The sequence below is a fragment of the Apus apus genome, chromosome 27 (genome assembly GCF_020740795.1).
Source record: "Apus apus isolate bApuApu2 chromosome 27, bApuApu2.pri.cur, whole genome shotgun sequence".
Lineage (NCBI taxonomy): Eukaryota > Metazoa > Chordata > Aves > Apodiformes > Apodidae > Apus > Apus apus.
The window spans coordinates 507,027-531,320 of NC_067308.1; the positions used below are offsets into that span (position 1 = coordinate 507,027).

The 24,294-nt window shown below is 55.4% G+C and overlaps 1 protein-coding gene across 1 annotated transcript; it reads left to right on the forward strand.

Moving 5' to 3' along the window:
- Positions 1-3,343: 3,343 nt before the first annotated feature.
- On the forward strand, positions 3,344-20,177 carry PLEKHO1 (pleckstrin homology domain containing O1). Its single transcript, XM_051641069.1, has 6 exons — positions 3,344-3,680; positions 4,480-4,626; positions 14,843-14,983; positions 16,248-16,352; positions 18,238-18,339; positions 18,939-20,177. The coding sequence occupies exons 1-6, from the start codon at positions 3,654-3,656 to the stop codon at positions 19,704-19,706; spliced, it is 1,290 nt and encodes a 429-aa protein (XP_051497029.1). The 5' UTR covers positions 3,344-3,653; the 3' UTR covers positions 19,707-20,177.
- Positions 20,178-24,294: the final 4,117 nt, after the last annotated feature.

The following is a 24,294-nucleotide window of genomic DNA, read 5'->3' on the forward strand; positions in this document are numbered from 1 at the left end:
ATGGACCTTCCAAGGGCCTCCCTGTACAAACCCAGGTCCCAGACTCCTCATCCTCCCTGGATTTCTTTTTCTTTCCCCTTGCCCAGCACCCCCTGGAGCTCCAGTTTGGGCTGCCATCCGTTTCCAGCCCCTGGATTTTGTTCAGTCTTCTCTTCCAGAGCTCCCTGCTCTTCCAGGGGACACGTGGATCACATTCCAGGTAATTTCAGCCCCTCGTGGATGTGGGGATGGGGATGGATCTGCCTCCTGGGGCTGAGGGAGCTGCTGGCTGGGCGGGGGGGAAGCCAAGCAGCTCCCAGGGACCTTCCTCTGACACCCTGGGATGACTCTGTTTTCCTGTCTGGAAGGAAAAGCTCCTGATGACTCTGGTTTAGGGCTTGATGAACCAAAGTGTCCCCCCCGACACTGAAGAAGCCATTTCCAAGGTTTTCCATTTTCTCATGGAAAAGTGAATGAGCTGATAAGGAAAGAGCAGAGGCCTTGGCAGGAGGTGGGAAGAGGCTCTTGTGAAAAGTCCTGCAGAGCAGCAAGAAGAGCTGGGTCATGGTCCTGCAGGGAGACCCAGGCAGTCCCTGTCCTGCTCCTTTCCAGGGGGTTGGAAATTGTCCCATCAAGCAGACCCCCCTCCCAGGCAACAGTGCTGGAATTCTGTTCAGAGACAAGGAAACCCACACGTTCCTAATGAAAGTCAAGTCATCTCCTCAGCTTCACACTTGATATCCAGAGGCAAAACTCTGTGTGTGTGGGGGGGGGTGTTAAGGACAGAAGGAAAGGGAGGGTGTTTGTTGTTCTGCTCTTGCAGCAAGAAGATATTTTGGAAACTGTTCCTTATGAATCAACACGTCATTGGGGAGCAAAACCAACATCAGGGCTGAGGGGAGAGCTGGGGTGGCTGAGGACAGCAAGAGGAGAACACAACCAGGACTTTAGAGTGAGCTTCTCTTGCCATTTTGCTCACATTTGCAAGGTCCTTTTGCCTCCCTCTCAAGCCTCTCCTCGAAAAATGTTGGTGCTGCATGGAACAAAATTCAATGCCCTGATATGAGCAGTTAGTTCTGTGAGTCTCCATCAGAGAGATCATGGAATCATGGGATGGGTTGGGTTGGAGGGACATTAAAGTTCATCTGGATCCAACCCCCTGCACGGGCAGGGACACCTCCCACCAGCCCAGGCTGCTCCAAGCCCCATCCAACCTGCCCTTCAACACTGCCAGGGATGGGGCAGCCACCTTGAAGATCATCTAGGGGATCATCCAGGTGGTCTTTAAGAGTGTGAATCCCAAGACACCAGGGCTGGGACAGGGATGAGGACAGGGATGAGGACTTCACCTGCCAAACCAATGCAAATATCCCCCCCCAGCCCTTTCCACAGCCCAGTAAACCCAGTGTGAGCAATGTCTGGGGTGGGTTCCCTGCTGGGAGTGTGGCTGCCTGTTCCAGCACAGAACTGGGAAGCAGGAGCTGGGCTCCCTCCTGTCTCCTTTCCTTCCCTCCCAACTGTTGATGTTTCCAGCTCTGAATCACTGGTCACATCCTCTACAAACTGAGTCACTGTCATCCTACTGCAGGCTTGTCCAACCCCTTGTGTTCTCCAGAAAAACCTGAGGATTCTAACTGGACCAAAATTCCTCCTCCCTGGGAGGTGTCTGCAGGTGCTTGCTGGGGTGTGGGTGCAAAGTGACTTCCCTGGCACCAGGGACAATGGCCAGGGGTGGACACTGGCACATCCAGAGCACCCAGCTCTGCTGGGGGAGCTGTGCAAGGGGCTGGCAGTGCCCATGGAAATCCAGACCCTCTCCTGGAGGGCTCTCAGGTGGCTGAAGACCCACCTGGGCCACCCCCAGGGCTGCATGGCTGCTGTATTTTCTCATCTGGGATGCCCCTTCCAGCCCAGGCCCTGCACACCCCCCCCAGGAGGAAAACAGGCTGCCAAGTGCCACAGAGATGGGGGATTTTTTTTTCCCCCCCAGTCCGTTTTACACCCAAAGAAACTGGTTACCTGCTGCTGGGGGTGGGAAGGGCTGTTCAGTCTCCTCTGTGGCCACACCATGATCTGTCACCCAGCACCTGCACCTGGATGGAACAAGTTTTGGACCCTCAGAGCAGGTCCTGGACCCTCAGAGCCCCTGTGTCACCAGGCTGGAGCAAAGACAACTCAGGTGACAGCAGAAATCCTGCCCGTGGCCAATTTCCAGGAGTTGTGCCTTGGCTTAAAATTTCCTTGACAAAATCCAGACACGACCCTGAGACAAACTGTGCTTGGAGTATCAGAGGCCTGAGTTCAACTGGTGAGCACAGGACATCATTGTGGGCTGTCCTGACAGTCCTGCAAGGAGCCTTTTGGGAAGAGAGGATCCAAAGGGCAGGACCAAGCTCTCCCACTGCTCCCAGCATCAGACCATCTGGCCTTGGCCTGGAGCCACCTCTGGGGTGCTCCCTAGGACCTGACTGCTGACAACAAGATGTGGAGAGTAACAGTTCCAGTTGGGAGGCAAAATGTTCTTAAATAAACTGGCACTGAGAGACCCTGAAAATGGCACCAGGGGCTGTGGACACTCATCGAATCATGGAATGGTTTGGGTGGGAAGGGACCTTAAAGAGCATCTAGATCCCACCCCCTGCATGGGCAGGGACACCTCCCACCAGCCCAGGCTGCTCCAAACCCCACATTAGATCCTTGAACACTTCCAGGGATGGAGCAGCCACCTTGAAGATCATCCAGTGGATCATCTGGGTGGTCTTTAAGGACCCTTCCAACCCAAACCATTCCATGATCTAAAGATCATCTAGATCCACCCCCTGCATGGGCAGGGACACCTCCCACCAGCCCAGGCTGCTCCAAGCCCCATCCAACCTGCCCTTCAACACTGCCAGGGATGGGGCAGCCACAGCTTCCCTGGGCAACCTGGCCCAGGCTCTCCCCACCCTCACCCTCCACAATTCCCTCCTCATCTCCAACCTCCAGCTCCCTCTCCCAGTTTCCATCCCTCCCCCTCATCCCACCCCTCCTGCCCTTGTCCCAAGCCCCTCCCCAGCTTTCCTGGAGCCCCTTCAGGCACTGGAAGCTGCTCTCAGGTCTCCCTGGAGCCTTCTCCTCTCCAGGCTCAACACCCCCTGACAATGTCCTGTCTGCCCCCGTCCCCCTCCCCAGCTGCCCCCAGCCTGCCCACGCACCCACCCCTCACACAAAATCCAACCCCTGACATGGGCAGGGAATGGGAAACAAAGAAGAAAACCCCTCGTGGGCTGCGATTCGATTCGCCCTTTCCTGTGAACTCCAGACGTCACAGGCTCGGGGCTATAGATGGAGCTCGGGAGCCCGGGCCAGCCCAGTGCGAAGCAGCAGAGCTCAGGGATGGTGGTGGCAGCGGCGCTGGGGGGGGGGGGATGCTGTGGCTGGGGGGCTGAGGATGTCTCACAGAGCCGGGCTGGTCTCCCCGTAACCAGAGAGCTCCTCTAATCTCCCAAGGGTGAAGGCAGAGAGGGAGGAAGAGGAAGGAACCTGCGTATTTCCCAGCCACGCTCTCCCCAGGAGGAGGCCGCCGGGAGCCCCTCTTGGATCCATCCTCCTCCCTTTCCCCCTCCCTCCCTCCCCCCCCCAAAAAAAAAAACCACCAACCCCCTCTCCCTCCAGCAGCAGCTCACCAAGGAACGATGAAAAAAAATAATTCTGCAAAAAGGGTGAGTACAAATGGGTTGTTCTTTGGGGCAGGGTGGGGTGGGGGAGGCTCCCAGATGGTCTGGGCAGGGGGGGGGGGGTTCCTCTCTGGATTCCCAGTTGCTGGTTCTGCCCCTTCCTCCAGCTTTTCCCTGGCTCATAAAAAAAATAATACCCCCCAAGCCCTAAAATGAGATGGAAACAAACCCGAAGGCAGCAGTGAATTCCCCGGTGGAGCCGATTTGCTGCTGAGCAGGGGGTGATGCAGGGAGGCAGGTTTCATTTGTGATCCCGAGGAAGCAAGAAGAAGAGGGAGACACCATCTCTGGCTGCTGGGTCCCCCCAAAACTGGGCCCTCACTGGCAGGAAACCTGAAACACCAACCCAAGGACAGGCTTGAAATTCTTGAGGGGAAAAAAAACCCAAACCTCCCAACAATTCCATTTACAAGAAAAAAAAATCCACCTCGGTTTAAATTCTCCCCAACCCCCTCCGGGTTCCTCCGGGGTGAATGGACGTTGGGTGAGGGGGAGAAAATCTGACACAACCACCTTCCTTATATAATGCACCAGAGCCTGCAGGTTGTTGGGGGGTTTTTTTTTTGCATCGTTCCCTCGGTTTTCTTGTTGTTCCCTCATTTCTGCAGCAGGAAAATGAGGAGGGAAGGGAGGGAAGTGGAGAGAGGGGCCGGAGGGAAGGGGAGGCCAAAGTTGGGCGAAAGAGGGAGGGGGGAGAGGAGTGGAAAAGCAAAGCTAAGACGTGGGTTGTTTGTTGTTTTTTTTTTTTTTCCTCCCTTTTTTCTTCCCTCTGTCTTTGTGTCAGGGGCAGCAGGATGGGAACCAGCAACCTGTGCAGCCGGAGAAGGTCGGCTGGGTGAGGAAATTTTGCGGGAAAGGCATTTTTCGGGAGATCTGGAAAAACCGTTATGTGGTTTTGAAGGGAGATCAGCTTTACATCTCGGAGAAGGAGGTAGGACCGGTTTCATTTTCCTCTCCCATCCCCCCCCACCCCCCCAACCTCTTTCCTCCTCCTTTGCATATGAAAAGCAGCCCCAGCCCCTGCACCGCCAGCCCAGGGTTGAGGAGGATTCTCGGGGGGTTTCTCTTCCCCCCCCATCACTCCAAGGCAGCCTTGGAGAATCCTGGTGTCAGCTCCAACAGCTCCCAGCTCCGGCTGGGAGACATTTTCCCACATGAGAAGCTTCACTTAGGGAGAGTTAAAGCCCTGGTCTCTCTTCCCGGCAGCACCAGTTTCCTTCTGTCCCTGTCCCCTGGCATGAAGTTCCACCCTGGTCTCTCCAACTTGGGAATGACTCTGCTTTCCCAGCTGGCATCGAGCCATTTATGGAGCCCTCTTCTCTTTCTTTGCTCTCTGACCCACCCGGCCAGAGGAAAACTGAGCCACCTCGGTGACAAACCTGCCCCCTTCTCTCTTCCCCTCCCCTCGTTTCCATCGGGATTTGGGGAGGGGGGGGGGGGGGGGGTCGTGTGGGGGTGACGTTGGGTTGGGGGGGGATGTGATTGTCAGCGTGGCAGGCTCTGGGATCTGGGATGTGCAGGATCTGCTCTCCCTGCACAGCTTCCCCCACTCCTCCCGGTAGTTTTTTGTCGGGAGAAATCCATCAGGAAGGAATCCCCAGGCAACAGCAACGCTCCTCCCTCCCCCTGCCCTTTAAAAACTCCTCCTGGATGCCCAGGGGAAGAGGCAGAGGAGTCAGGCTGGGGTTAGGACAGGGCACTGGGGCTAAAACCACAGATTTGAGGCTCAGGAGATGGGGGGGGGGTTCCTCCTGGAAGTTATTCCCTTGCTGGGAATTGCTGGGCAGGGTGTTGGGATGTGGGGCTGCCTGGCCACTTGATCAGTTTAGGAGCTGGAGAGATAACAGGGAGCAGGACACCAAAGGTAATTGGATTGAGAGGCTAATTGTCTCAGGGGCCGTGGTGAAGTGCAGCTGGATCAGGGGTTATTAGCACCCGGAAATAGCCTCAAAGCAGCCTGGAAGCCCCCCCGGGACCCTTAGCTATGGGTGGGCATTCCAGAGCTCCCTCCCACCCATCCCTGGACTGCTCCAGAACCTGGGAGAGAGGTGGGAGTGGGGAATTCATGTCTGCAGGCTGGGGGGGCTGGGGCCTCCAACCTGAGGTGAAGAGGCACGAGGAGAGAGAGTAACAGAGAACAGGAGTGGTGGGGAGACACTGAACTGGGAGGAGAGACACTGAACTGGGAGGAGAGACACTGAGCTGGGAGGGATCCATGGGCACATTGATGGATTGGCAAAGTTAGATGGGAAGCTGGATGTGAGGGGTACAAACCTGCTCTGATTTGGGGTCCTCCCAAATTTCCTGGTGCTACCACAGCCTGTGGAGTGACTCTGGAGTCACTGACAAGCAGCTCATACCCCTCTGGGGCCACAGATCAGAGTTGAGAAGCTGTGAGACACACACATGACACAGCTGGGAGGATTTTACCTGCTGCCTCCTCCCAGCAGCCTGGGCAGTGGTTCCTCTGCCCTGGGGACCCGATTCAGGCTGCACTGGAGCAGGAAGTCCAGATAACAGGGATGGAACTGGAGCTTCTACTCTTTAAGCCAAGACCTGAAAGAGAAGGAATCAATCATGACCCAGTCCAGATGACAGGGGAGCAGCCCACTGGGCTCTGACTGCACTGGCTGTGCCAGCACAGGTGGAGCTACTGGGAAGAGACTGGGAATAGACTGGAGGAGGTGGCTCTGTGGTGGTGGATCCACTGTAGGTGCTTGACAGTGTCAGCAGGAGAATGTAAGGTCCTTGGAGCAGGTGTGAAGGTGCAGAATCAGCAGTGGGACTGAATAAAGCTCCCAGCTGAGGTAGCAGGGAGGGTGTAGGGGGGGTTGGAGGCAGACAGGGGAACCTTCCAGGGTCCCTCTCACCACCAGGCAGTGGGGGAAGGAATTCTGTGAAGGGGTAAGAGGGAGAAACTTGGCCATACTGAACAAGGCAGCTGGGCTCCATGCTGGAAAAGTCCTCCAGGGCTGGAGGATTGTCCCAGACCCCCCCCCATCTGCAGCCCAGCCCTGTCCCAGGCAGCACAGCACCCTCCTTAGAGCAGTGTGAGAACCCTCCCTCTGACAGGAAGGACTCTGAGATCTTGTCTGGAAAAATAAGAGTGTTTTCCAAAATCCTGGCCACCCTGAAGGCACCAGCTGGACCAGCATTGGCTGCAGGACCTCTGGGGTGCCCTGGACACCAGCACTGCTGGGTGGGTGGTTCTGTCTGTCTCTGGGACCTCAGTTGTTTGAACCCTGGAGAAGAAAGTGACAGCAAAAGGCTCTACTTGGCTAAGGGGCAGGAGATGTTAAGATGTGCAGGAGTGAGCTGTCTGTCCATCCATCCCTCTTCCCCATTCATCCAGGTATCTACCGTGGGGCTTGGAGCAGCCTGGGCTGGTGGGAGGTGTCCCTGCCCGTGCAGGGGGGGTGGGACTGGATGAGCTTTGAGGTCCCTCCCAACCCAAACCATCCTGGGATTCTGTGAAGTGACTCCATGTGCCTGCGGGGCAGGAGAAGGTCCCGTTGTCACCAGGGAGGGATCTCCAGGAATCACAGAATCTGGTTTGGGTTGGAGGGACCTTCAAGCTCATCCAGTCCCACCCCCCCTGCACGGGCAGGGACACCTCCCACCAGCCCAGGCTGCTCCAAGCCCCATCCAACCTGCCCTTCAACACCCCCAGGGATGGGGCAGCCACAGCTTCCCTGGGCAACCTGGCCCAGGCTCTCCCCACCCTCACCCTCCACAATTCCCTCCTCATCTCCAACCTCAATCTCTCTCTTCCAGTTTTCATCCATCCCCCTCATCCCATCCCTCCCTGCCCTTGTCCCAAGCCCCTCCCCAGCTTTCCTGGCTCCACAGGGCAGGGGGCTGCAGGCACTTGGCACTGTCTGTCTGAGGGTCTCTCTGTCCATCTCAGGGGTGTCTCAGAGCTCTCATCCTGGAGCTCCAGGCTCCATCTCCCTACCCTCCCTCTCCTGGCAGCAGGTGCCTGCAGCTCCCACAAACAGCCTAATAAATTGGGCTTTGTCAAGCAGAACAGGATGGAGCCTCTCTGATTTTTTTTCACACCTCAGATTATGTCCAGTGGAGAAAATGGAGCCAGTGCTGGACTTGAGAGCTGTGGGAGAGGCTCTGGAGAAACATCTCCCTGGGCTGAGTCCCTGAGGCTGCAGGGGGCAGGCACTGGAGGCAGCAGGAGGGGGGATTAAATAGTGGAGACCCCAAGGACACAGGAAGAGCAAACCCTGGTGGAAACAGCCACTGGAGAGGTTGAACCTCAGCCCAGTTTCTCCCAGAGGAGACTCAGTTGTTGGTTTCTGCACCAGATCCAAGTTCTCCTCTGCTGTAAATGATTTTTGCTCCCTCTAAGCCATTGGAACAACAGGGTTTGGTGGATGGAGCTTGTGAGTTGACCTTCCTCTTAACCTTGGTGTTTCTTGTCAGCTCCTAAGCTCAGCAGATGCTCCAGAAGAGTGGCAGATTGGTCAGTGGGGACAGCAGGACCCTCAGAGCACAGGAAGGGGTTAAACACCAGGATTCCTGGATGTTCTCAGCCCTGCCACGCACTCCCTGCATGAATTCAGAGCAGACATTGACTTACTTTTGCCTGAATTTCTTCATCTGGGAAGCAGGGTTAGGAACACCCAGCTCCCCAAGGGTGCCTGGGAAGGGGGAACTGGGTGGCACACCCTCAGGGGTCCCTTGGGAACCATGGCAGCTCTGGGCAGCTCCAGCTGGGACACAGAGTCAAGCTGCTGGGAGCTGAGCACTGGTGTGACTTTGGGAAGCTCTGAAGGGATGTTTCCCAAAGGGTAACACCTCCTGGGCTGCCAAAATCCCACCAGTATCCACACTGAAAGCTGCTGGGAACTGTGTGCTTCTCCAGGTGCCTACTTAGGACCTGGACTTGCAGGTTTATTGATTTTTTGAGAAGATGTGAACACCTGAGAGAAACCTGGGCTTTCACCCTGGCAGAAACCCAGTCTCTAAGGAGATGAAATGGATTTTCTCAGACCAGCTGATGTACCTGGAAAATGCAGACAGGGCTTTGGAGTTCTTAGGGCATCTGGAAGCTGTGAGCCTTGCTCTTAACACTCAGAACCTTTTTTGCTCTTCCCAAAATGGTAGTTGGGGCTCACAGACCTTGTGTGGGCAGGTCCTCTCCTGTTGCAAGCTGAACTCTGTCAACTTCTGCAAAAAAAAAAAACAAAAAAAAAAACACACCAGAAAACCAACAAAAAAACCAAACCCTCTTCATTATTTAGCATCTGGTTATCAGCCAAAAAAAGCAGTCAGGGCAGAGACACGTGAGACAAGATGTGCTGAAGGGAGCTGAGCTCTGCTAAGCACCCCAGCACCTCCTTACTATCCCTGTGCATTCCTTCCTCTCCCTCTCCTCCACGTCGGTTCCCTCCTCCCCCTGCAAATTTCTGGGAATTGTTCTCTTGCTTCTAGCCCAGCTGTGTTGTTGCTGTGCACTTGGGAGCAGCAGCCAGACCAGCACAGGCCCAGCTGGGCTCCCACCACTTCCTCTCAGGAAGGCCAGGGCTGTCCAGACAGCATCAAGGGGCTGGGTGCTGAGAGATGTTAATGAGGAAATGCTGCTGGGGCTTCCTGAAGCCTTTTCTTGTTTCTAACTCACTCAATTAGCACAAGAGCACTTGAAAAGTCCTCTCTGCTCCCTCCTCAAACCCTGCCCAGTTCCTTCTGCCTGGGGGGGTGGAGACATTAAGTGGTGTTCAGTGTTCACATAGAATCATGGAGTTATGGAATGGTTTGGGTTGGAAGGGACCTTCAAAAGCATCTAGATCCCACCCCCTGCACGGGCAGGGACACCTCCCACCAGCCCAGGCTGCTCCAAGCCCCATCCAACCTGCCCTTCAACACTGCCAGGGATGGGGCAGCCACAGCTTCCCTGGGCAACCTGGCCCAGGCTCTCCCCATCCTCACCCTCCACAATTCCCTCCTCATCTCCAACCTCCAGCTCCCTCTCCCACTTTTCATCCCTCCCCCTCATCCCATCCCTCCCTGCCCTTGTCCCAAGTCCCTCCACGTGGTTCATGGTGTGAAGGAGCCTGCAAAGGATTTAAGGACTTGTGATGTTTTGTGCATGTTCTGTTCATGCTCTTGGTGCTGTGATGATCCTTCATGGTCTGTGTTTGCAGTCAGTGGGTCCCTCAGTGCACAGAGTGTCTTCTCTCCCTCCACTCATGCACTTTAACTGGTACCAGAGCAGGAAAAAACAGTTCCCTTGCAGTGTCCCACTGTGCACAGGCTGCTTGACCCCGTGTCACAGCATTTTCCAGGTCCCTCTTAACTGTGAGACCTGAAACTCTCTCAGTGCTCCCTGTATTTCTCCTTCCAGATCCCTTGCAGACACAACCACAGCTGCCTCCCCTGTGCAGCCAGGGAGCTGAGAAGGACAAGGAGCCAGTGCCAGGACACCCTGTCACCTGCCTGTCCCCTGCTCCTTCCTGGCATTCACACATCCATGGGTTCCCACCTCAGGGATTGGAGCTGAGCTCTGCCGAAATTTCTGCCCCTTGTTAGATCAGCTTGAGGAAGTGAAACTTTGATCTCAGCTGGGGAGGGGACCAGGCTGCCTGCCTGTCCCCCCAGCCTGCCCATGTTTGGATGTTCAGCTTCACTGAGAATCTCGAGGTTTCTTGTTACACCCTGAGCCACAATCTGACCCCTGGTGGATACGTTACACTCGGTGATTTTCTGAGCCATCCTCATTTGCTTTCAGCACATCCCAGCTCCCCAGGGCCCAGGCAAATCACCCCAAAACATCCCAGAACTTTGCCTGGTGCCCGAGGGACTGACAGCCCTGCCTCTCTGCTCCCCAAAACACAGCCCTGATCTGGGTCGAGGAGCTGTTGCAGGGGATAAATTGATGAGGGAGAAAGTTTTTCACTCTCTGCCAAGCAGACCCCAAGGGGCAGCTCATGTGAAGCCCGGGGAGGGATCCCTCCCTGGGAGGGAAACCAGACCCTTGGAGGCAGAGCTAGAAATCAGCCTTGGAGAGGAGGTGCCCTGGGTGCCACGGCTGATGCCCTGACCCACTGGGTGTCCACGGGCACAGGGAGGGGTGGCTGGTGTCCCCACGAGCTGCCCCTGCAGGGATGAGGTGTCCCAGGAATGCAGCTTCCCCCTGGGACCTCCCAAGCAGCTGCCCCTGGGGGGTGGGGACATTCTGGTGGCTCCAGGGTACAACCTGCCCTGCTTGAGGGACCTGCCTTTGCCTCAGGTGATGGGGACACCCCGGGTTCCTCTGTGCCTCAGTTTCCCTTCCCCTGCCAGAGTGTGGAAGTGTTTCTGGGGGCCAGGCTGAACCCCAGGACAAGGAATTGTTTAGTCTGCCCAAAGCAGGTACAGCAGGGAGAGTGACCCAGCAGGCAGCCACAGCACCAGCTGCTGGGGTTGATTGACCTTCATCCCCTCAATCCCCAGCTCCCCTGCAGGACAAGGAGGGCAGGACCTGCCCAGGAGGGCTGAGGTCCCTCAGCTCACTGCATGCCAGGCCCTCAGCAGCTGTGAGGAAGGAAAGACCTGCTGGCCACCTCCCAGCTAGGAACCATCTTGCCAAAATCAACCATCCAAGCCTCTCCCTTCCTAGCACACTAAGCCAAGTGGTCCTGACACCTCCTGGCCTCAAACTACAGTGTGGGAGACCATGAGGAAGGCAAATGGAAGCAGCAGGAGCCAAAAAACACCCACATCTGCAGAGCCCCAGCTGCCTCAGGCAGGCAGGAGAGGGCACACTGTCCCAGGCAGGGAAGCTTCTCCATGAAGCCCAAAAAGGAGCTGTGGAAAGGAGGAACTCTCAGGCCCTGTTTAAGCTCCCTTCCCTGCAAGAGACAGAGCAAGAGAGGAGCTGGTTCGGGGCCACCAGCCTCTGTATCCAGGGAAGATTCTCAGCCTTTCCCTGGACTCAGCCCTTTCCCTGAAGAGCCTCTAATCTATAATCAGCAAAGAAGAAAACAAACAAGCAAACATTATGGTCACATAAATCCAGCTCTAGGATTAACTCCAACCTCCCAAAAAACCGTGGAGGAGGCCAAACACCCTGCAGGTTTGTCCCCTACCTCCCATCTATGGAGGTGACCTTGTGGTTCCAGCAGTTTTTGGGTCTTTAGGGGCTGTTTTTTCTTGTGTTTGACAGGGGTGGGCTGCCTGCCCTCAGCTGCTCAGCACCCCTCCTCTCCTGCCCCTGCAGTTGCTCTGCTCTGTAACTCCTGCCCACCCAGCCCCTCTCTCTGGCCTCAGGAGCCTCCCACAAAGGACAAAAGAGCTGGCTGGTACTTTTGAAGTTTGCCTTTCACCTTCCTTCTCTCTGGTTTCACTGCAGACACACTGAATGCTCTGTTAGGCTGCTCTGCCCACGGTGTGGGAGGGAGAGGGGGAAGCAGTTGGCAGTGCCCCTGGTGAGACCAGGCTGGGTCCCCCCACACCCCCCAGAGCTCTGCATCCCCACCCCGGAGCCCATTTCAGGTTCTTCCCACCTGGAAGGCAGAACAAAGCCAGGTTCAAATGACTCGATTACAGCCCCGTTCACTTGATGGCCTCAGTTTAAGGCTGGGGACCAGAGGGACTTGATTCCAAACCTGCCTTGTCCCCTTGTGCTGCAGCTCTGGCTGGAGGGGAGATCCCCTTGGGACCTGACCCATGCACCCAGCCCCCCAGCACAGCTGGGGGTGGGCTGAGCTTGCCCACCTTGCCTCAAACTCAGATGTGGGACCCCAAGGTCCTCCTCTACATGCAAAGAGATGTTGTTTATTCTCAGCTCTTCAGTGTTCTAGAACTGGGCTGCACACACAGGTGGCACTTGTCCCCTCTGAGAGGCAGGGGCAGCGTTAGAGCCCTGCTCAGGCCAGATGATCTTTAAGGTCCCTTCCAACCCAAACCATTCCATGATTCCATGATGACCTTTCTGCAGCCTCCTCTGGATTCTTAGAGGCAAAATGTTTCAGTCCTGGCTCTCACGTGTGGGCTCTGAGGAAGGAGGGGAGGGCTGGGGAAGTCCCAGTGACCTACATGAACCAACATCTGGACTGTTGATTGTGCTGCAGCGTCGGGGGCTCCGGGGGGATCAGCTTTTCCTGCTGCCAAGGAATTAGGGCTGAACTGAGCCAAGATTCTTGGAAAGAGGTGGATTGTAGGATGGTGGGAGGAAGAGATAAAAGCTGATGAGAAATGCACTGGGAGGATATCTGAGTAGACATGATCTGGGAAGAGACATTCCCATTTCTGGGGCTGCCAGGGTGGCTGTGGACAGGGTTTGTCTCCCAGTTCTTGTGGAGAAACCCAGGGAACAGAAGGAAAAAAGGGAAGAGGAGGAACTGCAGTCACAGTGCAAGGCCAGATGGTCAGTTTATCCCTGTCTCTGGCCAGAAAGCTGGTGGCAGCATTTCAATCAGGCTCTTTGTTTGAATTTGATTGAAAAAATGATGGGGAATTCCTTCAGTGCTTCCCAAAACTAGGCAGGAAAGGTATGGGAAGGGGTGGAGTCCTGCCAGGAAATCCAAGAGCATAGAACTCCTCACTGTCTGCCTTTCCAGCACCTGGGCTGCTCCAGCCCCACTGCAGCCCAGCCTGCCCTGCCCTTGGCTGCAGAGGAACTAGGCAGATGGACATGGATGGAGCCTGGGGTGGCTCCATCTGCAGTAACACACACCTGGGTTCTCTCCCATCCCAGTTCCCCTGCAGAACTGGGTCCAGTTCTGGAGCCCCCAGCACAGGAAGGACATTGAGCTGGTGGAGAGAGTCCAGAGGAGGCCCCGGAGATGCTGGGAGGGCTGGAGCAGCTCTGGAGCCAGGCTGGGAGAGTTGGGGTGTTGAGCCTGGAGAGGAGAAGGCTCCAGGGAGAGCTTAGAGCAGCTTCCAGTGCCTGAAGGGGCTCCAGGAAAGCTGGGGAGGGGCTTGGGACAAGGGCAGGGAGGGATGGGATGAGGGGGAGGGATGGAAACTGGGAGAGGGAGCTGGAGGTTGGAGATGAGGAGGGAATTGTGGAGGGTGAGGGTGGGGAGAGCCTGGGCCAGGTTGCCCAGGGAAGCTGTGGCTGCCCCATCCCTGGCAGTGTTGAAGGGCAGGTTGGATGGGGCTTGGAGCAGCCTGGGCTGGTGGGAGGTGTCCCTGCCCATGCAGGGGGTGGGACTGGATGATCTTGAAGGTCCCTTCCAACCCAGCCCATCCCATGGTTCTATGACAGAGCAGAGCTGCCCTGCTCTAGGTGTGGGACGTGAGGACAGTGCAGTGAAACCACATGGGAGAGGAAGGTCAGACAGGACTCAAGGGCCAGGCAGACACAGGCTGAGTGTTCTCTGCTTTGCTCCAGGTGTCCCTGAGTGGTGGCACCTTCAGGTCAGAGCTCTGGCTGCCACGGGACAGGATCAAGAGCCCTGGCTTCCTCCCTAGCTCTGCCACTGCCTTCACAACCCTCTGCAAGTCACATCAGTGATTGCAGCCCCCGGGATGTGGGGGCCTGTCACCCCATGGGAAGCACAGGAAGCCCCTGCAAAAAGGGGAGATCCTGCAAAAGCTGCAAAGGGGCCACTTGACTCCCCTCAAAAGGACAACCAAGAAGTCCTTGTGCCACTGAAGGCCAAGCCTGAGCCCTCTCTCCCTTCTCAAAAGCCTCCATGAATCCCCCCTGGCTGCTGCAGGTCTCTGGGGACCTGAGCAGCCCCCCCCAGCAGCTGCCAAAACACCCCCCAGGGTCTGGGCAGGTCCCTGGGTGGGTTCTGCCCTGCAGAGGGACAGGGCTCAGCAGGGGGGAGCAGCACCCACGGCCTGTGGGTCACCTGGGCCTGGATGTTCTTCACCCAACCCCCAAATCAGCTGTCAGCCCTAATTCCTCCTGGTTAAAAATAGGAAGTGTTAATCTTTCTCCCTCCAGCTTTTGTTGTGCTGTCTCCAGAACAGCATCAAGAGCTAATATGATTGTCCCTTTTAATCAGCAGATGAAAGTCCCACCTCCTCCCAGCATCTCCTGCCTCCACATGAACCTCCTCCAAACAGACAGGGTCCTGTTCCTGCTGCTGGAGCAGATCCTGCTCATCAGGAGGGTCCACAAGCAGAAACACTTGCCTCTCTGCCATCTGCAAGGCTGGAATTGGATTGATTTTTGATTATTATTTATTTTTCTGGTTTTGCAGGTAAAAGATGAAAAAAACATCCAGGAAATGTTTGACCTGAGTGATTATGAGAAATGTGAAGAGCTCAGGAAGTCCAAAAGCAGAAGCAAAAAGAACCACAGCAAATTTACCCTGGCCCACTCCAGACAGCCCGGGAACACGGTACCTTTGCTGCCCCAGGGGCAGGAATTTGGGAGGTGAAACGGGATAGTCTTGAGTTGTGGAGGAGCCCAGACTGTGTCTTGTGCTTTCAAACACTTGCCCATCCATCTCCCCCGTCAGGAGATGGAGGGAGAGGCAGAGTTTCTGCTGGGGAGACACTCAGGCCTGTGGTGTAGTAAGTAAACAGGAGCAAGGGCTGAGCTCTGGATCCGTTTCCCTGGGATTATCCAGACTTTGGGGAAGGAAGGGAGCAGAACATTTGCCAGGAGCAAGGACAAAGCTGTTCTACCAGCAGCTGGGGTTCAGCCAATTGCACTTGGTCATTCCCAGAGAAGGGAGGGATGCTGCTGGTCCTTGAGCAGCATCAAAAGACCTGCAGGGGAATTTGTCCCAGGACAACTTTCTGCCCGAAGGGAAAGCTGAGAAGTGCTGGAATGGGGACAGTGCTACCTTGGAGCAGGACTTGCCACTGCAGAGAGAGAGGCAGTGTCTGCCTACAAGCTGTCTCTGGCACAGATGCACCCACCCACAGCCACACACGTGAGCTGGGCTGACACTCCTCAGCCTGGCTTGTTTCAGCAGCCCAAGCTTTGCTGAGGATTGTGTAACATCATGAAATGCCAACAGGGAAGAGAAGGGGAGATGTTTGGAAAGAGGCTGCACTGTCCCCAGATGCCCTGAGAGAACTGAACAAAATCCTGCAGAGGACAAAAGCAATTTCTACTGAGTATCTAACTTTATAAAAAAAAAAAATAGCTCTAAGGGTCCTGGGTCCCCTGGACAAGGCAGATTTTCAGAGCTGCTCTGCCCTCAGGGTGCATCTGACAAGTCAAGAGTAGGGACAATCTGTCTCCTTCTGTGGGTACCTGCTGGAGCTGCTTGTCTACCAGGCTCTGTCAGAGTCTGAGGTGGCAGCAGATAAATGGCACATGAGCAGCAGCTGCAGAGGGGCTGCCTCACCCCCTGAGGAGGACAGGCATGGAGGATGGTGTGTGGGAAGGCAAGGAGGGGGAAGGAGGAGCTGCAGCCACCAGGGAAGTCAAGCTGGTACACAGCTTTGGGGCTGAAAAGCTGGTGCTGAGAAGAATCCTGCTCTGCTTTGCAAGGGGCTGCCAAGGATGGGAGGATCTGGTCTGGTTTGTGTTTCCCCACCAAGGCAAGGCAGCTGTCGGGGCCATGGAGCTTTCCTGTGGGCAGGGGCAGTGTGAAGGCATCTCTGTGTGAGTTTAGTCGCTGGCTCTGACCTGAATTCCCTCTTTTGTAGGCACCAAATCTGATATTCCTTGCTGTGAGTCCAGAAGAGAAGGAGTCCTGGATTAATGCCCTCAACTCTGCAATCACACGTGCTAAAAACCGCATCTTAGATGAGGTGAGCAGGACTCTGAGGGCTGGTCCAGCCTCCCGTGGATCAGCTTTCATCTTGGGTGAAGATCTTAGGCTGCTGGAGGCAGCAGCAGCCCCTCCTGCCCTCTCCACCTCCTGTTTAAAAGGGATGCAAACCCTTGGGATTTATGGCCTGAGCTCCAGAAAACATCTACAGAGTGGGCTCTCCTGCAGGGCTGGGATAATTTGACCCTCCCAGCCTCGTGCAGCCCTGATGGCAAAGCCATGGCAAGGCTCTGGCCCACCCAGTGGAGCCCAGCCCTGCCTCACTCTGGGGTGTGGGATCTCTGGAATGGTTTCCCAGAGCTTTGGAGGGTCCCTCCTCCCACCCGCTGCTCCCGTGGAACACGCACTGGGCTGGTGCTTGCAAAGGAGCTTTAAGTAGTGGGAGTGAATTAAGGAATTAACTGAAAACCAATCCTGTCCCCTGCTATCTTCAGAGCACCCTGATGGCACCATCTGTCACCTCAGCCCATCCTCATCCCTTCCCTCTCAATCCCCTTCTCCAAGGGAGAGGCTCATTTCCAAGGCTCCAGCTGAAGGAATGGGACTCCCTGGGCTTTTCAGCTTTGAGGGTCCCTCCCTGCTGTTCAAGGACCAAACCAGAGAGGTTTGATCCTGCCTTCTCAGCACTGCCTGGAATGTATTTCTGTCCTATTTGTTACTCCCAAAAGAACCAGCAGCTTTTACCACAAAAAAAAACAACAACAAGAAAGCACCATCAGCTCAGCCTCCTCCTGGAGATCAAGGGTGCTCAGCCAGGCTGACCCAGGCCAGGATTGGGTTGGGATGAGCATTCCCAGAGAGTTTATAGTCCAGTGTGAGTGATCCCTGCCTTGGGAGCCCCTGGTTACCCAGAGCATTGCAGAGCTGGCTGGCACAAATGCTTCCTGACACCTTCTAGAGGTCCACCTCATCCCCACACAACTCACCAGGCTGTGATGCTGCTTGTTCTCCTCGGATGGCAACACAAAAGCCTGCAGAGAAGGAAAAGGAAGGTCAGACTGTGGGGAAAGCTGTAGAGCAGGAAGGGACACAGCAAAGAGTGGTGCAGGGTGCTGCAAGGAGGGTGTCACTGAGCTCTCCACAAACAGATGCAGCAGGTAATTGTCTGGAGATCTGATCCCCTCCAGGCCCTGAGAGGAGAGAGGAGGGAAACGGTCTCAGCTTCTTCTGAGCCTGGATTCCCCCCCACACATTCCCTGCAAATCTGCTCCCAGAAGGTCACCCTCTCTGCATCACCTGGCTCGGGGAGTCCTACCCACACAGCTGGGACCAGTGGTGGCCCTTGGGACCAGTAAGTCGTGGACACTGCAGGCAGGAAAACTGTATGTGAGCTCTGGACTCAAGCCCAGCTCCTGCCTGCTGAGCATCCCTGCCTGAGGGGTTATGGGATGGATCCTGGCCCAGAGGGGAGTGGGAGAAGTTCACCGTCAGCATGTCATAGAATCATAGAATCATGGAATGGTTTGCGTTGGAGGGACCTTAAAGATCATCTAGATCCCACCCCCTGCACGGGCAGGGACACCTCCCACCAGCCCAGGCTGCTCCAAGCCCCATCCAACCTGCCCTTCAACACTGCCAGGGATGGGGCAGCCACAGCTTTCCTCTTCTAGGGCTTCACCACCCTCACAAGGAAGGATTTTCTCCTCGTGTCCAACCTCAGTCTCTCCTGATCCACTTTAATCCATTCCTCCTTGTCCTCTCACCACAAACCCTTGTCCAAAGTATGGCCAGATCACAAGAGAAAGGCAATCCTGGAGGAGTAAATGCTCCACCATGGTGCTCCTGGCTGGTTCCAGCTCCAGAAGGAAGGAGTGACTCATGTTTCCTCTGCTCCCAGACATTCACTTGCTTTGTCACCACTCCAGGTCACTGTTGAAGAGGACAGCTACCTGGCCCACCCCACACGGGACAGAGCCAAGATCCAGCACTCCCGACGGCCCCCGACACGGGGACACCTGATGGCTGTGGTAGGTACATTCCAGGACTCTATGATTCCCTTGTTCTTGGACAGAAGAACCCTTTTTTTAAAATCATAGACTCATGGGATGGTTTGGGTTGGAAGGGACCTTCAAGATCATCTAGATCCAACCCCCCCTGCATGGGCAGAGACACCTCCCAGCAGCCCAGGCTGCTCCAAGCCCCATCCAACCTGCCCTTCAACACTGCCAGGGATGGGGCAGCCACAGCTTCCCTGGGCAACCTGGCCCAGGCTCTCCCCACCCTCACACTCCACAATTCCCTCCTCATCTCCAACCTCCAGCTCCCTCTTCCAGTTTCCATCCCTCCCCCTCATCCCATCCCTCCCTGCCCTTGTCCCAAGCCCCTCCCCAGCTTTCCTGGAGCCCCTTCAGGCACTGGAAGCTGCTCTAAGCTCTCCCTGGAGCCTTCTCCTCTCCAGGCTCAACACCCCAACTCTCCCAGCCTGGCTCCAGAGCTGCTCCAGCCCTGGGACCATTTTCCTGTCCCTCCTCTGGACTCTCTCCAGGAGCTCCTTTGGCCAAGCGGGAGTTTGCCATGGCTGACACCTCCTGATGACAACACAGCTCTTCTTTCCCTGTTTCTCCAGGCATCTACCTCAACCTCTGATGGCATGCTGACACTCGACCTGATCCAGGAGGAAGACGCCTCTCCAGAGGATCACAGCACCTGTGAGGAGAGTTTCCGGGTGGATCTGGACAAGTCTGTGGCACACCTGACTGCCGGACGGCGCCGCTCGGATTCCGAGAACGTCAAATCCCCGGAGAAAGGCCGGACAGGGAGTCTCCCGAGACAGGAGGTGACCTCCTGGGACAGGTTTGGGCAGCGCAAGGACTCCTTTGACAAAGGGACCATGTACACGCCGCAGGTCCCCAAAAAGCTCTCGCACTCCGAGAAGAATAAATGTGCCTCCATGGAAGAAATCCTGTCCCGCCGGGACTGTTCGGCGCAGCGGGCGGTGCTGAGGAGGGGGCTGGAGGCCCATTTTGCCTCAGCAGAACCAGAGCAGCTCTCCCGGATACAAGAACTGGTTGCACTCAAACTGGAAAAAACTCAGGAACTGCTGACAGAGGTGAAGGGCTACGGGGAAGGCAAGAGAAAGACCAAGGATTCTAACACCAGCACCACCACCACCACCACCTCTTCTTCCTCATCATCTTCCAAGACGGACTCTGAAAGGATCCTGCAGGAATCTGAGAGGTTGCTGGGGGAGGCTTCCTCCACCTGGAGCCAAGCCAAGAGGGTGCTGCAGGAGATCAAAGAGCTGAGGGACCTGTACAAACAGTTGGAACTGCAGCAGTCGGACTCAAAACCCAAACAGAGCTCACAGTCTCAGTTCAGGAAGAGCATGATGTGAAGGCAAGCCTCGGGCTGGGGCGGGAGGGGCAGGGGAGGGCAGCCAGTTGGTCTTTCTTTTTTTATTATTCTTTAATTATTATTATTTACAGTGTTCAAAAGAGTGAAAAGGTGCCTGTTCTCACCCAAATTTGCTTCTCAAAGCTTGAACCCTTCCTTTCCTCCACTGCCCCCCCTGACGAAACAACCCGGTGTTCCAATAAATCCAGTTCCAGTTGATACCTCCTTTTTTAAAGAGCACCCTTTGCACCCCAGGCCTGTGTCCAGAAAATTCCCTTGTCCCTTCCCAGAAGATTCCCCTGCATGCCTGGAGCAGCACGTGCACAGCAACGGGGACAGATGCTCTTGTGCTGTACGAGCCCTGGCTTTGCTGCTCTGCTGTCTGAGCTGTGTCCTGCATCACAGCTCCTTGACCAAGAGTCTCGTCTTGTTCCCTCACTGTCCTCTTGGAAATAAATGACAAAAACAAAAAGGTGTCCGTGCCAGCCCATGCTTGGAAGTCCCCATGATCCAGGAATTGTCTTGAAGATGCTTGGAAGTTCAGGTTGACCCTGAGCTGTAAGTCAGAGGCGCTCATTGGGGTGCAGTGAGCGAGGGCACAGGTCCCTGCTGGGAGCTCCTGGGGTTGGCAGCTCTTGTTCCTCTGGTCCAGGAAGGGACAGGAATGTCACCTGTGTCCCAACCAACCATCTGCCCCTCCATGCTTTGCAGAACCCTCTTGGCCCTGTGCCATGGCAGTTGGCAGCTCCACGTCTTCCTGTCTGTGCAAGCAGAAGATCAAAGCCTTGAATCCAACCAAGTTGGGTCACTTGGGGGGGGGGGGGTTTTTTGGCTTTTCCATTTTCCTTTCTTTTTTGGTTTTTTTCCCCCCTTTCTCTTTGAGCTGAAGGGAAGTGGCAAAATCAGGGCTGTGTGCAGGCAGCAGCTGGAAATCAAGAGCCAGAAGTAGTTTGGGGAGGTTTGATTCTGTCTCTCCCACATGCTCAGTAAACAGTCCTTGTTGCTGCCCTGAGGTTGGAGTCAGGCCTCCTGGAGGGAAAGCTGAGCCTGCAGCAGAGCTCAGGTACCCTCCTCTGGGTGATGCCAGGCACTCTGAGAAAGAGGTGGCTCACTTTTCATTCCTTGAAGCAGAAAGACAAGCAAGGAGGATGTTAAGATGCCTGCCAGGGCTCCAAGTGCACCAGTGGGCTACCATCCCACTGGGAGGCTTTCTTTTTAAAAACGGAAATTTGATCCCTCACCTACAGTGCCAACCATCCATCAACACAGGGAAACCAGCAGTTCTCTCCTGGCTGCAGGAGCTGGTGTCTGTTTTCTGTTCATAAATGGACTCCCTTGGGAAGGAGTGTGAGGGTGGGGAGGCCCCAGGGAAGCTGTGGCTGCCCCATCCCTGGCAGTGTTGAAGGGCAGGTTGGATGGGGCTTGGAGCAGCCTGGGCTGCTGGGAGGTGTCCCTGCCCGTGCAGGGGGTGGGACTGGATGAGCTTGAAGGTCCCTCCAACCCAAACCATCCCACCCAGTGAATGGAACTCACCAACAGGTCACCATCAGGAAGAGTTTCTTCCCTAGAGAGGCAGCAGAACAGCTCAGAACAGAATTGCTGAACTCCCAGCAATTCTCACCCTGATTTTCTCTCATTATAAGAGCTGAGGAGAAATGTTTTCTTTTTCCCACAACCCCCCCCCAAAAAACCTGCAAGAATGAAAATGATTCAGCTGCAGTTGCAGTGATTCTCCCCAGTCTCTTCCTTGCAGGAAGCCTGTGGCACCAGGGAGGGTGGGATGCAGCAGGATCCTCCTTCCAGCCCAGTTCCCTCCTGCCCCAGGGCTTCCTTGCCCCAGGGGATGGGAAGGAATTTCAGATGCTGCTGCTGCCATAAAAAGGGATCTTCCTCATGAATGGATTTACAATCCCTGTGCTCTGACCCCCCTGAGTCACGGAAGGAAGGGAATTGTACTTGAATTAAAGGATTCCAGGAGATTTTTTGGAGAGCTCTGAGGGTTCAGGAGCCTGTTGGAGTTTTACCACACGAGTCACTCAAATGGAAATGTCACAACAGCCAAGAACCAGGAGCTGCTGTTCCCTAGGAAGAAGTGGCTGCTCCTCCCCAACACCTCGGATGACCCAGATGGTCCCAGGGCAGCTGCTCCCTCTCCTTTCCCCCACAGCCCAGAAAATCAGACACAGAAAATGGGACCTTCAGCCCAACCAGCCTACGGGAAGACTGCACTTTGCCACCTGAGACAAACTCCCAAGCACCTCCAGGACATCAATCTGCAGAGCTGTGGCCGTGATCTCAGCTTCTCGGCTCTCTGGGAGCGCTGGAGTTCTGCTCAAAGAACCCCTTGGAATTGCTCTGGGCACTGGGCAACAGCTTTGGAGGAAGATGGGATGTTAATGTGGATAAAACAAAGCTGGAAATGAAGAGGTTCTTTATACCTGGTGTCTACGCAGCAGGATGAAGGGCAGAGTCTGGAAGCTGAGAGGTTTTGTGCTTAAACCTTTCCCTCCTACTGCACCCAGGGCACCCTTCCCTGGCTGTGCCCTGGCACTGGGTGGGTGGAAATGCCAGGAATAAATCCATGGGCACGGTGGCTCAGCAGGCACACCCTGTGCTCCTGGGATGCTCCACAGCCCAGCAAGGCGAAATTTGCTGGGGGAACAAGCAGTGTCAAATGCCAGCCAATCAGTTTCACCAAAGCAGCTGAAGAATTTGAAGATCAAGACCCCCCTGCTGCTTCTCACGCTGCATGGCTGAGCCTGGAAGTGATCTCAGAGCCCAGGAGAGCCTGTCCTGCCAGGGCTGCACTTGCCAGAACCTGGAGAAAGGCAGGAGATGGCCCTGGATGAGCCACTGGAGCTGCCAGGCTGGGAACAAGCCTCTGCCGTGGGGAGGAGACCAGGGCTTCCCAACTGGGGCTGTCCTGGGGAGTCACTGCAAGGACAGGAGTGGGAAGCTGCAGTTTTCTGTGTGTTAAAGAGCTGACAGGAACCAGAGTGAGTGGGAGGCCTGGAGGGGCTGGGGCAAGGCCAGATCCACGTGTCAAATAGGAACTGGGATCACGGAAGTGCTGCCTGGGTTTGAGCTGAGCGTGGCCAGGGGTTCAGGTGTGGGGCTCTGCAGAGAACCAAAACTCACCAAGGAAACTTCCAGGCTGCTTTCCTTCCAAAAAATCACTCCCAGCTTCTACTTCCCTCAGAATCAGTAAGGAATGGATGGCAGAGGACCTGGAGCTGTTTGTATTCCAGCTGCAGGAACCCACAGGGAACAAAAAGCCCCAGGAAGGACCCAAGAGGGATTGATGTGCCTGGAGCAAAGCTGGGGCAGATGGGGTTGGGAACAGAGAGAGTTTGGAGCCAATTAGAAGAGTTTTTAAAAACCAAGCAGGGAACAGCCCAGCTAAGGGTGCTCCCTGACTGTACTGAGCTTGTGCCAGGAGGGCAGGTGCTGGCTGAAGGAGGGATGGCAGAGGGAAGGGGGGTTCCTGCCACCATCACACCTCTTCTCTGTTAAAGAAACCCAAGGGAGTGCAGGAGGAGCAGAAAAGGCAGCTCCAAGCATCCCAGGATGGATTATGCATAGAAGTTCAGGCCGTTCCTGCTCCATGGAGCTCTCACCTCCTTCCCTGACACGGCAGCTCCGAGTGTGTTTGGGGCATCTGAGAGGATCTGGCTGCTCTGGCAGAGCCCCCTGGTTTGTCCTCCATGCTGCAGGGACATGCTCAAGTCCCAGGGCTTCGGGTCACAGCCCAGCCCATCCAACAAGCCAGGCCAATTCCTGGCCTTCTGGCAAAAGCAAAGGATCTCAGGGACTCAAAGAGTTTTTAGTCATTTGCTGGAAGGTTTGTTTGGGACAACCCAGGCCTCATCAAACCCCCAAAGCTCCAGCCTGTCAGGGGCAGTTGGTGCCCTCAGTGGCACCGACTTCCACTGAGCTGCAGTGACTCCCACCATCCCTGCCACCCACAGGAACACGTCTGTGAGGCCCTGATCCAAGCAGGAGTGATGCTGGGATCAGGAGACATCACAGGGTGCCACAACACTTGGAATCCATGAGGAGAAGCAGCTCTGCCCACCTGCCTGGACATCCCTGCTGGGCAGGGGGGCGACTGCACTGACCCCAATGTCCTGTCACCCTTTTTCCTTGGAAATCCAAAGATCCTCAACACTTGGCTTTGATTCCTCACCCAGCAAAGACCAGTCAGAACTTCAAAGCACAAGGAAGTGCAGATATCAGAGATACTAATCAGAATTCCCCCAGGTGAACCCTCAGATCCCCTTTGCTGGGTCAGGAACATTCTCCTCTTAGACTTTTCTGTGTCCCATAATGGAAGGAATCAAATCCTTTGAGAGTGGATGGAAATTTGACCCTGAACTTGATGAAGAGCCATGTCTAATTAACCACACGAGGCTGATCCCTTAACAAGTTGTGGCTCAGAGCAAAACAAGAGTTTTCCAAAAAAAAAATGAGTTCTTTTCCTCTTTGACTTGTATTTCAGGTTCTCCTTTCATTAAAAGAAAGGGGATTTGGGAAGGGGGGGAATGGGTTGTTGCTTTTGGACAAAGATCTGCACTGATTTTTAGGTAAAT